This window comes from Cervus canadensis, chromosome 4 (genome assembly GCF_019320065.1).
Source record: "Cervus canadensis isolate Bull #8, Minnesota chromosome 4, ASM1932006v1, whole genome shotgun sequence".
In the NCBI taxonomy this organism is placed as follows: domain Eukaryota; kingdom Metazoa; phylum Chordata; class Mammalia; order Artiodactyla; family Cervidae; genus Cervus; species Cervus canadensis.
Genome location: NC_057389.1, coordinates 38630301 through 38646630, shown reverse-complemented (window position 1 = coordinate 38646630; position 16330 = coordinate 38630301). Strand labels below are relative to the sequence as shown.

The following is a 16330-nucleotide window of genomic DNA, read 5'->3' as shown; positions in this document are numbered from 1 at the left end:
AAAGCTACAGAGAGGAAAGGAGAATCAGAGAGGAGAAATAAGATGATTCTAGGGGGAAATGTAAAGAGAAAATGAGTTAAGAGAAGGGAAAAAGAGGAAAGAGGGAGAAAGTGAAGAAAGAAGCAGGAAACAAGGAAAAGAAGGAAGGAGAAGAAAGGGGGGAAGAAAGGAAGTGAAGAAAGGAAAGGAGGAAGAAAAAGGGAGGAAGAGAGGCAGAAAAGGAAGGAGAAGGAAAGTTTTCAAGTGGGAGAAAAAGGTAAAAAGAAAGAAAAAGAGGAGGAAGGAAAGGAAGAACGAAGAAGAGGAAGGAAAGAAGAAGGAAAGAAATGAAAACAGGCAAATAAAAGACAGAAAAGCAGAAAAAAATAAAAGGAAAGGAAAGAAAGAAAAGACAGCCGGCCAGAAAAGAAACAGCAATCACAGAAAAACACAGATATCCAACATCACGCTGGTGAGAGCCTCTTCTGGCTTAAAACAAAATGAAAACAGTCACAGACCAGGCAGGGGAAAGTGCCGGTAAATCGTGGGCTCCTCGCAGGCAGCTCCCGGCTCTCCGGCCGCAGGCAACCAAGACCTGGCCGCTGGGGAGCGCGGAGCCCCGGAGGCGAGCAGAGCCCAGCCGCAGACGCAAGAGCGCGGCTCGACCCCGCGGCGGCAGCTGCCGCTACCGCCGCCCGGCTCTGCTGCTCGCGGCTTGCCTCCCCGGCCGCGGTCCCCCAGCGGTACCCACCTCTGCGCCGCCGTGTTGGCGTCCAGCACCCCGGCGCCCTGCATCCACGTCCGCACCGCGTTCATGCCGCTGCCCAGCGGCTCTTCCTTCATGCTGCTTCCACTCCGTTGGATGCTTTCCTGAATCCCAAACATGAAAACAACCTTTTCTTGTGGAAAATCTCCTCCCCCTTGAAAATTTGAAAAAAAAAAAAAAAAAAAGCAAAGAAAACGCCAGCCAGAGATTTTTTTTTTTTTTTTGAGTCGATGAACTCGAGCTAGATCAAGGCGGGCTGGAAAGCAAATTTTTAAAAAATGTAAACCTTCGCTCAAAATTGAGCGATAACCCGGAAAAAAAGAGAGAGAGAGAGAGAAAAGGAAGGGAAAATCCAACAAAAAGACCAAAATAAAAAAAAAAAATAGAGATGTGTGCTTGGCTGTTGGGGGTTGTTTGGTTGGTTAATTTTTGGTTTGGGTGCTTTTTTTTTCTTTCTTTTTTTTTTTCTTTTTTTTTTTTTTTTTTTTTGTAATGATCACAGGCCGGTGAAGGACAGGAGGGGCTGGAGTTTCCTTTTGTAGAGGTACCGTTCACTTGAAGAAGCAGGAAGAAAAAAAAAAAAAAAAAACCCTGATGGCAATTTAAGAAACAATAGACTCAACTCGCGCTGCCGGCTTTGCTACTTCAAGTGTCATTTTCCACAACCAGGCAAGTTTTTCCTCTCTCTCTCTCTCTCTTTTTTTTTCCTCCTTCTCTCCCAACCAAAGATGTTTCTTTCCTTTCAGCGTGTATAGATGAGGAGGACGCTGGTTGCCGTAGACAGATACACCAGAGAGGGAGAGTAGGGTGGGGGGAAGGGGGAGGGGGTAGGGAAAGACAGAAAGAGGAGAGGAGAGGAGAGGGAGAGAGAGAGAGAGGTGGACCCTGCTAGATAGAGATTCTGTTTTCTCCTTGCTAAAATAGAAGTGATTTGCAGGCTTTCCCTATGGAATCCAGTTTGACTCTCCCCAGAGCTAAACACAAGCACACTAACCCCAAAGGGAGGAGGCGGGGCCCGCGCCACAAGGGCCCGCCCCCTCATTTGCATAACGTCATCCTTCCGCCTCGCCGTAGCCAATCGCGGCGCCGGAGCCTCCGGGCTCTCAGCGCAGGGCCACGCTCCCTCATTAACATCCCTCACCGGGTGGCGCAGGGTAGCCGGCCAAAGTTCTTTGCAAAGTGGCGAGCGAAAGATCGCTGAGTACCCGCGTCCGAGCTGGAGAGGAGCGGGGCTAAGCTGGGAAGTGCCGGGCAGAAGGGAAACAGAAGGAAGGGGAGGAGGATATTCTTCTCAGGGATTTGAGCTGGGGTCTGCATCCTGGCCATTGCAGTCCGCTTAGCATCCTCGCCGCGCTCTGAGCGCGTTCGAGGCGCACAGGCTGCGCCCTCCCAGGGTCGTGTCCTGCTCCGCTGTTCTGGGACGTCGGGGGCAAAAGTGGAGGAGACGGGAGAGCTCGGGCAGAGAAAGCAGGACGCGCATCCCAGGTGCCCACCTCTTCGCTTTGAGGAGGGGGTGGTGGGTTGGAAAAATGGGTGCGCGAGGTCGGCGCTGGGAGCTCGCGGAGGGCACTGCCTCCACGTTGGGAGGGAGGGGTGGGAGGGGTGGACCCTGGGCCGGGGCAAGGGAAGCGCTGTGGATCCCCAGGGAGAGGTGGACCGGGCTCTGCCCCTACACTTCTCGCTGGACCGCTTGCCTGGAGACGGCCGGCGTTAGGCACTGGCCTCACACGCTCACTTCTTTGGAGTATTCTGCAGGATAGGTAAACGGTGGAACGAATGCTCTCACTGTAGATGTGCCAGGCTGCGTTTTAAATTTTGCTGGCATTCAATCCCCACCCTCTCATCTCCGGCCCCCAAATAGATTTTTTCCTTAGTGTAACTACCGAAACAAAAACAACATCTCTGATGAGTTACTTGGTGTAGGGTTTCTCTCTTCCTTGTTCTTTCTGTTAAAATTGGGGGCTTGAACAAACCCTCCCCCAACTTCTCACTCTGCGACCTGTCCAGAAAGAAAGATCTGGGGAAGGAGGGAATGAAGGGAGGGAAAGAGGGAAGAAGGAAGGGAAGAAGAAATGCTCCCCTACCTCAGATCTTTCAACATATATGGTTGTGGCTGGCAAAGGAAATAGCTAGATGTTTCTGGGTAATGTGCCCCATCATTTTTTTAGCAGGTTGTAACCTCTAATAAGCACATGGTGAACTTCTGTTTCATTGCTCTCATAGGAACTCCCTGAATGAAGCCAAATCTGCTAAAGGCTCCTTTGGGGAAATTCTCTGCCAGAAATCCAGGTCCCCTTTCTGCTTGCCTTTCTTGGCCCTTTGATTTAGGAAGCTCATCGGGTCAGTGATGGAAAAGTACACATGCCCATGTTGAATGGAATGGAGACAGGCAGAAGTTAAGCTTTGTGCTCTTCACAGAGCAGAAAAGCAAGAGCCACTTCCAAACTAGTTGAAAGACTATTTCAGGCCTGAGGATACATGGCCACTGTCTTCAACACTGCTTTATCTCTTGTGCACAAAGCCTGCCCAGTCTCATACCACTTAATTTGGACCATTTAATGTGCTGAGCTTCCTCCCTGGTACCATAACTAATGCCACTTCCTCTAAGATGCTCTTGAAGAGATCCGTTTGACCCAGCAGGATCCCCACACCTTCTACCAGAGTTCCTGTCATACAGTAGATGTTCATGAGGGGTATGTTGTTGGAAACACTGGAAGGATTATAGATCTGTGAAGAGGCAAAATGGAAGGCTGGACATCCATCTCTACAGTATTTAACTGCACAACTGAAACTTGGACTGCTAAAAACTTCTCAAAACTCCAAGTTTAGGCCCAAAGGGTGTCCAGAGCCAACCCCCTTCCCCTTCCTGGACTTCTCTGCCCCCTCTGCCTTCTTTCCTCCCCTGCCTTCTCTGAAGGGATCCTTTAAAGAAGGGGGACCAGGATGCAGAGGCCACCCTCCTATCCAAGAGTCCCAGATAGCACTGGCAAAAGACAGAGACCTCCCCCTCTTTAACTTCCTGAATCTCTATTTTACACTCCAGTAAACAGTGTTCAGGACTCCAAGTGGAGTCTGGTGAGGTACAAACCCCAGTAATGAGGAACACATAACAAGGGATCAGATCACTGCCAAAGGTGACAGAGAAAGGAGAGACACAGCCACTCTGAGGACCAGGATCAGTGAGAGTAACACAACAGATGGATTCCTAGGAGGGGTCAAGCAAATCTAGACACACTCTACAAATGATGTGTTTGTGAAGGGGCCTGAAGCTATCTCATCCAAAAGAGAAACTGGCCCAGAGAAATTCAGGCAGCCCAGTTCCTGCCTGAGAGCCAAGAATCTCCAGGATCTACATAAGAGGAAGACAACCTCCACATCTACCAGGCCTTGGGAGGAAAAGAATACAGAAAAAAAGGAGACAGGAAAGTTGATATGACCAAGTCCATTTGTACAGAGGTAGCAGAGATTTCACCTGGGATGGTGAGTGTGTTTTATTTGAATCAAGCAGAGTGTATCTGGAGCTTTCCTTCTGAGTGTGCTTGCACTTTCTCACTCAGTAATAAATGTTTAAGTAGGAAGGAAGCTAAAGAGAAGGTGGAAAAGAGACAAACAGGGTGATAGAAAACTGGGAATGACACCCAGGCCAGCAGACTGGTAGCTTTTTGTAGATTTCCTCTGGTGAATACTGAACTAGCCGCTGGCAAGTTTAAACTTTGAAAAATGTCTTAAACGCTTTTCAGTCTTCCCTCACATAAGGTTTGCACCACCTCCAAAAAGCAAAACGTGTGTGTATAGGGGTAACTATATGTACTGAGGCCATCTTCATCCTTTTTACATTGTAGTCACATCTCCAGTGGAGAGAAGAGACAAATTTGTGTGTATGGCATTGCCAGGCTTTATAGTATATTTGTTGTATGACTTTAGGGTAATTTAAAAGGCCAATCCCCAAACCCAGCTTATCAGCTTAATCAAAAGGGGGAAGGAGAAATTTTGTTAGAAATGCAGTTTTCCAGGCCATGTCCAGACCAACAGAATTAGGGACAAAGAAAGTGAGGAGTGAAGAAAATGTACATGAGGAAGATATACAGCAGATTGACTTTTTATGTGGAAGAAGCAGTTGGCAAGGTTTGATATTTCCTCTGTGATGAGTCCCTCAGAGTTTCTTCCAAGGGATGGTTGGGTGGCAGAGGTCTACATCCTCCCTCTCAGTTGCTCCAAACAGTGAACAAGGCTGCTCAGTACCCAGGCTCTCCCTGGGCGGGGGGCAACTCAGACCCAGTGAGCAAGCTCCCCTCCCCACCCCAAACTTGGATGCCTTCTTGCTCTTGGCTTCCTCAGACACTTCCAGCACAGAGAGATCAATTCCATTTCCAAAAGAGCATCAATGCTGCAGTAACTTCTGGGGAGTGCAAATAGAAACACACCCACTCCCCAAAAGGGCAAAGATAAGATAAACACAGCTAAACTAGGACTTGGGGGACATCACTGGGAAAGAGGGAAATTTCTCTGCTCGTCTGCCCCCAGGAGGCCAGACTTGGGACCTGTCATTTGAAAATTCCCTCATTTCAGTCCCTTAAGAAGGTGCACACCCGGAAGGGCTGCCTATCAGGGTAATGGCCCCTGCCTTTTGCTGCTAGCCTGATCCCACTCAGAGTGAACGGGGGCTGTGGTAGGGGAGAGATGCCTCTTTAAATGCTGGGAAAGATGGGGCGATGAAGGTCAAAGGTACCAAGTACTGCGGCATGCAGCCGGCCCCAAAGGCGGTCCACCCTCAGCCTGGAGTCTTTGGCAGGGGCGTGCAGAGGCCAAGGCTCCGCCGAAAGAGGAGAGGGTTGGGAGTAAGTAGGAGTCCGGGACCCTGGGAAAGTGAGGACCTGAGCGGTGCGCGACTCCGCTGCGGCCCCAGAGCCGCACCCAGAAGCCTGCAGGATCGATCGCTGTTGCCTTCGGCAAAAGCCTGACTCTGCCCTCCTAAAGACCTCTACCTGCTGCCCTCGGGAGTGCACTGGAGTAGGAGGCAGTGGTTTCGCTGGAAATCCGTCTGTCCTTCCTCCTTGCTCTCAGTGCTCTGGCAAGAGGCAAAGAGAAGGGACCGTTTCCCCGGACCATGAACACTGATTCCTACCCCTAGGGCTGCAGAGAAAGCCCGGTTTGTTCACCCATTCCGGTTGACACTTCCAGACCCTGGGAGCATGCTTCGCCCCATAGTACAGACAGGGAAACTGAGGCCTACAGAGGGACAAAGTCACCCACTGAGAGCTAGGAGGTAGAAATCAGGCAAATAACACCGCTGAGGCTCTGGCTTGGGAGGCTTGGTCGTCCTAGGAGGGGGGCTTGAGGCAAGGGGTCCCAATAAACCTTTCCCAGGCGAGCCTGCTGACTCTCCTGGGTCCCCTGGGGCTCCCCCAGGTAAGAAGAGATCTCAGTTGTTGAAGGTTTGATAGGTACAAACTCACTGAATTCCCACAACCAACAAAGAAGGCGGGTAAAATCACCTCTATTTTACAGGTGAGAAAACTGATGCTCTGTGATTTAAATGAAACAACTTGTCCAGGGCTGCACTGCCGATAAAGCCGCTGAGCGGAAATTTCTCCAGAGCCAGTACCCTGAAAATTGGATCCGAACCACTCACCCAGCGTGCTCGTTCATCTCCAGCGTTTGCCTTGGTTCTTGCCCTCCATCGTTCAAAGATCCCTTTAGCTCTCAAGCCTGTAGGTATCCCAGACGACCAAGGAGCGTGGGCGCAAGATGTACCCTAAGGGCAGGTAGCAGAGAGTAGAGAGGAGGATAAAGGGTTCTGAAAAGCGCTAAAACTGTACGCACATTCCCGCGGTCGCGGTCCGAGCATCTCTGGGTGGCCAGTGACAGGACGCGCTAGGGTCCTGCCGGCTCCAGCCCTGACTGTGCCACGTTTGCTAGGAGATCTCCAGTCATCCGCTTCTCCCCAGCTTTAGCTGAACTTTTAGAGCTCCAGGCACACGCAAAGTCGCCTAATTGAAATAAACTAAATGCAAGATTGTGTGGGGATGCCTGGGGCTCCCTTCAGAGGGCAGAAATCTGGACATCTGCGGGTGTGCTTTAATGGAGGAAGGCCATATAGCCTTGGAATGACCGCAGCTAAAAGCTCGTTATTCTGTGCAGAGAGAATACAGTTGGCGGCACTGCCAGAAAGGTCCCAGTCCAAGGCTGTCCCAGGGCGCGACCGTACCCCTCCCCTGACCCTTCCGCACAGCCCTCCAGCCCGCAGGATTGGAGTCTGATAAGGCTGGTTGATTCTGGAGTATGAATGGCCCTTGCTCCCCGCTCGGAAGGAGATTCCAGGGTGGCAGAATGAGGCTGCCTGCCGGGCTGTTTACAAATTAGCATCCCTTCAGCAGTGCAAATCCAAAAAGAAAGAAACTGAGTCTTCCGAGGATTTGGAGTGGAAGGGAAGGAGTAGGAGGCCTGTTTGCTTAGAGGAAAGTAGGAGAAGGGAAGAGGAGTTTTTAGCAGACTAGCTTGAGATTCCCGAGTCACAAAAAGTTTTCGGGTGTTTTCCTTAAGGGGCAATTCACTAGATGTTTTTTATGCACCGTTCCGCGCTTGGAGGTCTTTGTTGGATGTGTGTTATTGTGAGTGTGCAAATGTGTTTGTACAAACAAAGAGTGGTTGCATATTGTGGGCCTGTGCAGTTAGGAGTGTGTGGCAGTGAGTGACATCGTGCACTTGGGTACATGCGTGTCCATGTGCTTGAGGATTGTTGCACACAACCGTGAGTACACAAGGGCATGTCTATAGTGTGTGCGTGTGTCACGTGTAGATGTGTCTCGATTGTGAGTGTGCATGTGAAGAAATGTGTGTGTTTGCGCAAAAGCATCGTACATGTGTCTGAGCCTGGGCTCGTATGTTATTCGTGTGCCACGTGTGCATGTGAAACCCAGCAAAGTAGTCACAAAAAATCTCAGGTCCAATCAAACGAAAGGTGCAGGCAGCATCCTACGACAAGGAAAACTGTTGCTCCTTTAGCCTGCAGGTAGCAGGGAGCTGCCCACGGGGTGCAGGACCCGCCCAAAAGCCACAGGTTAGCCTGCAGAGAGGGTGGGGCAGGTTCCAGCCGGGGCCCACGATTTACCCGGATTGCCCAGTGATCCCTGCTGGATAGTTCTGCATTCTTAATTGACCCTCTGCGGACAGTTTCTGATTATTGACGCCTTGTGTCCTAAAGGAGACTGCTTCAGGCTATCTGCGTTAAGTATTTATTATCGTCATCAACATCATTATCTGGTGGCTGTATGTAGACGGCGCCAGATCCATAGAGAGCCCTGCCCCGCCTCTCCGAGGCTGCCATGGGTGCGCGGTGACAAGCCGCGCCTGAATCTTCCTTTTACGTGGAGCCACAGCGCCACCTCGCGATCACCCCAGCATCCTTCCCACCACTGCCGACTAAGGCAGAACCTTTTCTGGTCCAGACCTCCCAAGTTACCACTACTGGTTTTCCATTTGCTTTTCATTCTTCTTTCCCTCACTAGAACGTTACACTTAGCCAGAGCCTAGAGGTTTCCCAAACAAACTTTGCCGCAGCATCTTTACACAGGAGCAGAATGCCTACACCCTTCTCCACTTGGAGAAGCTCCTCTCCCCTTTCAATCACCGGCTCAAATTAACCTCTTCCGGAAAGCTTTCCAAACCTATTCTATAGGCAGTCACTCACACCGTTCCCTGACTCGCCTAATGCTCATACCACATTGGACAGGAAATATCGTTTAAATATCTCCCCCTCCTTCCTAATCAGGGAGCTCCCCAACAATGTCTATTGTTGCTTATAGCAACGACGATAACAAAAATAACAATAAAAATTAGTACATGCTGAGCAGAGACATTACTTTGCAAACAGAGGTCCGTCTAGTCAAGGCTACGGTTTTTCCAGTGGTCATGTATGGATGTGAGAGTTGGACTATAAAGAAAGCTGAGCCCTGAAGAATGGATGCTTTTGAACTGTGGTGTTGGAGAACACTCTTGAGAGTCTCTTGGACTGCAAGGAGATCCAACTGGTCCATCCTAAAGGAGATCAGTCCTGGGTGTTCATTGGAAGGACTGATGTTGAAGCTCAAACTCCATTACTTTGGCCACCTGATGTGAAGAGTTGACTCACTGGAAAAGACCCTGATGCTGGGAAAGACCCAGGGCAGGAGGAGAAGGGGACGACAGAGGATGAGATGGTTGGATGGCATTATCGACTCAATGGATATGGGTTTGGGTGGACTCCGGGTGTTGATGATGGATAGGGAGGCCTGGCGTGCTGTGGTTCATGGGGTCGCAAAGAGTCGGACACGACTGAGCGACTGAACTGAACTGAGCACATACCATGGAGCATCTTATGCAGTGTACTGTTCTAAACACTTGACTTTCATTATCTCATTTAATTTACCCATGAAAACCATGAAATAAGCATCAATATAATTTCCCAGTTTGCAGATGAAGCTAGAGTTCCCGTCCACGGTCGCATTGCAGAGCCTAACCCAAGTTTTTTGGTCTAAGGCCAGAACCCACTTTTCCTAACCTCTGTGCCTTGCATATTTATTCAGTTCTATATCCACAGGCTTTAAGACAGGGCTAGGCACAGAGTGGGCATTCATATATTTATGAATAAACGAATCACTGCCAATTTAAATTCTTTCCTTTCCCAGAGAGTTGGATTAGAAAAACACTGCAATTATCAAACACTTTGGTTGAAATATTACCACAATGATTTATCCCCAAAGAGGATTCCCACTCCTAACTATTTAGGCGACCTTGGTCAAGTCATTTCATCTTCAATTTCCTCATTTGTAAAAGCAGGTTTACTGTGAAGAATAAGTGAGGGGAAAATGTAAAGTATTTGATACACTCCCTTGTACTGTAGTCATTACCCAATAAAAAATTGCTATTAATATAATTAGTAATGATAGTTTAGAAAACTAAAGCATGAAACACAAAACTGATTTGCCCCTAGTCACAGAGAATTCATAGTACCTCTGTATAAAATTATCTCACTATTATATCTTCATTTCCATTTTGAACATAAAATATGTAATAAAATATGTTTGGTTTATTGTGGTTGGGGTGTTAATGTTAACCGTGCTCTATTAGAAAATTTAAGGGGCAGGGGGGAAAGATATAATTAAACAGTAAATCAGCAGCCTTTGACTCTTACCCTTTCCTTTTGCTTTGTAGATTTTTACCAAGAAGGATTTAAAGAAAGACTATAAAAGTGCTTATTATTCTGGGAAGTACAAAACTCTTATTTTTTAATTTAGGGGACATTCGGAGCTAGTTTTTTTTTCCCCCACTTGAAACACTTTGTTGCTAGTAATACACTAAAAGTTTAAAAATATGTAAGCAAATAGTTGTACCCAAATAAAACAAACAAATGAGAGCCTTTAAACATATTCCAGACCTTCCAACATTTCCCAGAAAGGCTGTTTTAAAGGTTCAAAATCTCTTTGTAGAGGGACCTGTTAAACAATTACTCTTATTAGCAATTTAAGTGAATATGAACTTTACTGTCTGACCAGGCTCTAACTTTCCTACTGTCATAATATTTTAGAAAGACTCTACTGACTGGTATAATCGTATCATAAAGAAGCAACTTCTCCTTAAAGAAATGAGTCTAATAAAATCCACACAAGGCATGGATGTGTCTCTCCATTTAGCAGGCATTTCTAGAAACTTCATCCCAGCCCCACATTTAGTTTAGTTCAATTTGTACCTGTTTCCCATTCTATGCAAGAGTAATGAAGATGGATTCAGGAAATTTTACCTGCCACAAATTAATGTGTTAAGAGTTTTTCTTGTGCAGCTGAGAGATATTTTATTACTCCAATTGATGATGTAAGACACTGGCTTTTTGATAGCTGGGCTGGGTAGGGGACCTGTTTCATTTTCTTCTTTTATTCCTATTATGTTAGTCATTACAGATGCTCACCAAAATTATGATTTTTCTTCTTCCAGGTGCATGGTAAGATTAAAGTATTCTGATCCTTCTGCATTTAGATGGGACCTTGTAATTTGCTTTGACAAACGAGGAATTAGCAGAAGTAGTATGTGTTATTTATAGGCAGAAGCTTTAAGCCCCAGTGTGCAATTCACCAAACCCTCTTTCCCTTGTCACAGCTGCTGGCCACCCCCAGATGGAGTTTCGCTCCGCCTGCCACTCTTTGCAAAGATAATGTGGAGTGAAGAGCCCTCCAATCCACAGTGGACTTCTAACATGAATAGGAAATAATCTTTTGTCACTGTAAGTCCCAGGGATTTTTTACTGCTGCATAATTGAGCCTCTCCTAACTAGTATGCCTAGGAAGGTAACCTTATGTTTTTCTTTTTGTGGACAATATGAAAATTCTTCTCCTAGGATGAAAAGTAGACTTTCACATCTAATAGAATAACCAGGTAATGAAATTATTCAACCAGAAATCAGAATCTTATTTTCTTACTCAATTTATACATTTCCTGTGGATCAAAACATCATTTGGGAAACTCAGAAATGAGGGAAAGAACTGAATTTTAGATATGCAGAAAAGGAATCTCAAAATCACTGTTGGATCTTTATAAGGATTTTCAGTAGATTTTTCTTCTATAATGCAATATTTAATTGCAGATATACAGTGAAGGGAATTTTATAGGTTTTGATTAGAAGAGTTTTTATTAGCAGTCATATGAGGAACACAGAAACATTTCTTCCTCCATTGTGTTCATCTCTAGAATTTCAGGTTGAGGAAATGGCAAAAATACTTGACTTATCATCTTGTGTTTAAGGAACATGATCTAGAGCAAATCAATTAAAATTTCCAGATCTTACTTTCTTCATCTGGAAAACAAGACCATCTTTAGGATGCCATCCAGTTCTATTAAACTAGAACTCCAAGATACTTGACTGATTTGAATTTCAAGAATTGATGCTACAGTAGTACAAGAATCTTCCTGTGTTTCTATCTTCAGCGCTGTTTTGTGAGACATTTGTGATTTTTCTCATACTGATCCCCAACTTAAAGCTACTGCTTCTTAAACCAGATAGATAGTGCTTCTTCTGTTTAACTTCACATTTTTTTAATGTGGGAATCTGCTAGAAAATGGACCATATAGATTTGGGAGTTATGTAAAATACTCTGCAATTTTCTAGCCAGGAAGAAAACTTTGGTTTTTATTATTGGAGAACTATTCTTTCAGAACTATTATTGGAGAACTATGCACAGATCACCTAAGGAAATTTCCTGTTAATTTTCATGAAATTTTGTGAGAAACTATTGACGGTGTAACAAGTGCTGTAGGGTGAAATCGTTACTATCTGTTCATCCTCAGTGTGGCATGAGTGATTGCCAGAAGCAATACTATTACTTCCTTTGGATAATAGCTTACAATTGACAGGGCTTCACATGAGTTATTACCTTGATTCCTCTCAACAAACTATGCAAGTGACATTTCTCTCCCATTTCACAAGGGAGGAGCTGAGGTTGAGATCTGCCCTTGCCCCGAGGCTAGTAAGAAGTCAACTTTGGCTGTAACCCAAGAGCCACAGCTGCCCATGAAATTAAGAAAACTGTCTACAACTCTACCAGGGAACAGAAAGTGTTGAAACCAGGCCACAGGGCACTCCTTTACAGAAAGATGGAGGATGCTTTCTGTTACACACATTATTGCTGTCAGCTAATTCCTGGCTTCTCTTTCCTCTGGGCACCCCCCAAAATTACAGTCCTCTCCTTGTAAAGTGTGGTCATCTGACCTACTTGAGCCAGAGCATTTACTTAGAAGTGACAGGACCCTCAGTAGTTGCTCCCCTCAACCAGAGGTATTACCAAGGATAGATCCATCAGTTGGTATCCTGCAGTCATGAACACAGTAAGCAGAGGTCTTTGCCAAAACCCAACAGATTTAATGTAAGTATGTGGTTTAAGCCACTGGGGATTTGGGGTTTGTTGGTTATTGCAGCTTAGCTTAGTCTGTCCTGACTGGTTCAGTTTTCTAATTCACATATAAGCCTTTTGCAAAAAACAAAAACAAATAACTATCTCTGTGGGGTGGCCTCTTGTAAACTTGAGTCACATACAGTTATCCCTCTGTATCCCCACATTCTGGATCCAAGGTTGGTTGAATTTCCTTAATGTGGAACCTGTGGATAGGATGGCCGAATGGACTATCCCACCTTTTACAAGGGACTCGAGCATCCTTGGATTTTTGTTATCTGTGGGTCATGGAACCAATCCCCCTTGGATACTGAGGGATGACTGTACACAATCTTTAAAAAGAAAATAGACTCCTGGATCCCTCATGTTTTTATTTAAATTAATTTTACTATCTTAAATATGCACAAGCATTAAACTAGGGATAAATTCTTTATGCACATGGCACAAACAACTATGAAACCAAATTACAAAAAGAATGAAAAAGAAAAGCATCCCAAAAGCAAAGATTTATAAAGAAACAATAAAAAAAAAAAGTCTGGAAACACTGTTTTGTGGGAATTAAATTCCCACACAAATGTCAAGATGCTTCTGAGTTCAATAAAGTAGGTTCTTTTAGGCTGGTATGTCTGTATAATTATGTCTTGTGTAATGCCTCAATTCTTCTACCATTTTTCTCTTTTTCAGAACCACCACCAAGCATTCCTTAATTCATGTGGTATAGGAAAAGCTTAAAGGAGTTATTTCAGTATCAAATCCACTTCTGTCCCTTTCTTATCAGCTTATGACAATAAAGCATCACTGTTGGCACCCAATAAACATAAGCTAAAATGTGAGACTGGAAATTTTATGTCAGTACTCAGTTTTATAGAAATGACCCAGATAAGCCTGACTGTGCTTGACTTTTTAATGTTACCATTGACATGAAAGCCCTGAGCTTTTAAATTCCTATCAAAGTCTAAGGAACTCTTCATTCTCCAAAATATCTTATATACCACTGAACAGTATGCTGAAAAATAGCTGAAGCGGTACATGCTATGTATATTTTACCATGATTTTTAAAAAGCTTTTTTCAGAGAGAATAGTGCAAGTTTCAGAGCAAGATATCCTGACTCTCAAATCCCCACTCCCACTATCTTGATACTGGGTGACCTTGAAGCAAGTTGCTTAACCTCTCTGAACCTCAGGTACCTCATCCACAAAGGAATACTGTACTTATTAAACAACTGTTTTGAGGAAGAAAGAAAATAGAGTACATGGGAGAGTCTCGCACAGCATGAGTCTGTGTAGAACTGCTATAGGTTTCTCCCTGGGCCATTTCTAAGACTGCGTGTCTCTCCTGCCCAAGCAGCTAGGGACTGTCTCTGACTGAGCGCTGGCCAATGAAATGCAGGTGGATTGATGGAAGCCATTTCCAGATACAGCTTATAAAAACCTCCCACAGAACCTTCCACTCCTCTTCCCTCTTCTGTAAGCTGCATCAGAGAATCTGAGACAAGATTCCCAAGCTCTAAGGCAAGGCTTAACAAACTTTTTCTGTGACGTGTTGAGAGTTCATATTTTCAGGTTCATGGGCTCTGCTCCCTGTCACAGGTCCTCACTGTCGTTGTAGCATGAGAACAGCTAAAAAGCTCAAATACATATGAATGGATGTGACTGTGTTCCAATAAAACTTTATTTACAAAAAAATATGACAGAAACAGTATTTGACCCATGAGCCAAGTTTGCTGACCCCTGCTCTAGGATGAAAGGAATCTGGGTTTCTAAAACTGCCTGAGGAAATACACTTTAGTACAAGCAAGAATAACCTTCTCTTATGTCAACTCATAAGGGATTTTAGGGTTGTGTCGGTGTTAGCCTACTCTGACATTTTTAGAGGAGGTCATGCAGAGGATGTGACCACCTGCTGACCCTCGAGCTGAACCAGGGCAATCAGAGGCTCCTCACCCACTCGCTGGTCCTTGAAACATTTGCCCTCCGTTCCCACAGTGGGAACTGTCTTCAAGGACATGGCCTTGAGTCAGCAGTGTGTTGTTGAGACCACATGGATGGGATAGGTGACTGAATCCCATTAAGGTTTCCACCCAAACTTTTAAGATTTCGACAGGCAGGTGCAGAGATCTGCTCATCTTGTAGCCACCCTAGACAAGACTCACATTAAGTTCTCCTGGTTATCAAACCTGCCACCTGCCAGTCTGGAGTGGTCTGCCTCTTTATTCAGTCTCTCCTTGCCCTCCGTGTACAGCGGCCAGTTTCTGATTCACCCTGGAAGCTCCTTAGGTTTTGCTTTTTTTAATTTTTGGCCACATCTCATGGCATGCGGTTCCTTAGTTCCCCAACCAGGGATTGAACTCGTGCCCCCTGCAGCGGAAGGTGGAGTCTTAACCACTCGACTGTTGGGGAAGTCCTGCTCCTGGTGTTTTAAACCAACAGATATCATACCCAACCACATAAATTCCTCTTCTGCCCTACATTCCTTTGAAAACTGGGACTGTGGGTTATTCATCTGTCACAAAGACTTCCACATGTTAGTGAAACAAATAAGACACCATTAAATAGAAAATCATGTGCATGGGGATTAATGAGTGCAACAGCTGTGATTTTCTAACCCATCTCTGTCCCCTCTCTCCATCCCATCACCGTATTCCTAGACACATATCTGGGTTGTTTGTACCCCATCCCAGGTAACCAGAGACAACATTTGGGAGACAGTTTGCTTGTAAGAAGTAAACAGAACTTGCTTGATTGGTTCATTTTATGTGAACAATTTGCTCCCTCTTATAATAAATAAGCCCTTGGAACACACTGCAAAGTCAGCTTTCAGTGGTAGCTCAGCTACAATGTAATAGCACATTGATAGCCTATCACCATGCCTATACCATCACTGCAGTTTCATACTTTTACCCCTAATTATAGTCGGGGAGCCTGAGACCTCAAGAGTTTAAAAAAACTTTTTCAAAATCCTATGCTGACCACACCAGAAACCCATAGCTATGCGAGTCTCAGACTTGGTGCTGCCCAAAACTGGATTCTGAAACCTGTGGAAACTCACCCACCTTCCCTACTTGAAATGTATTTGTTGGGGAACAATTAACCTTAGGATGAGTAATTTGTGACCACTCTGAGAGTTTCAAATTTTCCCATTACAAGAGGAAAATGAGAAAAATATGTCCTAGATAACACAGAGAAAAATGCTTCATTGTCTTAATTGCCCTTCTATTTCAATCAAGGAAGGCATTTAATTATTTCTGAACTACATTCAAAACTCTCTCTCAAGAATATTAGTCTCCCTAGGTGAGTTAACCAAATCTGTGCAAAACATATCTCGTGTCTGAATATTAATATCAAACATTTATTGAGCACTTTTTATATATTCCAATGACTTAATTCCTTCCACTTAATGATCTCATTTTTCCCTCAGAGTCAGTCCATGAGGTGAAAACAGTCCTTATTCTTCCCTGACAAGTGAGGAAACTGAGGCAGGAAACTGAGACAGCATTTGTGTTAAGTGGTGAATCAATGTTCAATCCCAGGCCCCCACCCTTGGGCCACACTGCCCCTCCCTCACTCTGCCTCATTGACTCTATGCGTTCCCCTCTAGATTTCAATTTCTGAGTAAATGTGCAAAAATCATGATCTGCGTCAGCGACTCAAGGGTCATCTGGAACTT

General features: G+C 45.3%; 1 protein-coding gene and 1 long non-coding RNA gene across 8 annotated transcripts in view; one reads left to right on the top strand and one right to left on the bottom strand.

Moving 5' to 3' along the window:
- Nucleotides 1-1730, bottom strand: part of EBF1 (EBF transcription factor 1) — a 403840-nt gene extending 402110 nt beyond the window's left edge. For all 7 annotated transcript variants that reach the window (XM_043464838.1, XM_043464839.1, XM_043464840.1 and 4 more), the window contains exon 1: nt 731-1730. In XM_043464838.1, the coding sequence (XP_043320773.1) occupies nt 731-864 (134 nt within the window). In that variant the 5' untranslated portion in view covers nt 865-1730. The remainder of the gene's footprint in view (nt 1-730) is intronic.
- A 169-nt stretch (nt 1731-1899) lies between these two features.
- On the top strand, nt 1900-13496 carry LOC122439625. Its single transcript, XR_006268943.1, has 3 exons — nt 1900-2230; nt 10877-11000; nt 13348-13496. It is a non-coding gene; the product is annotated as an uncharacterized LOC122439625 (long non-coding RNA).
- Nucleotides 13497-16330: the final 2834 nt, after the last annotated feature.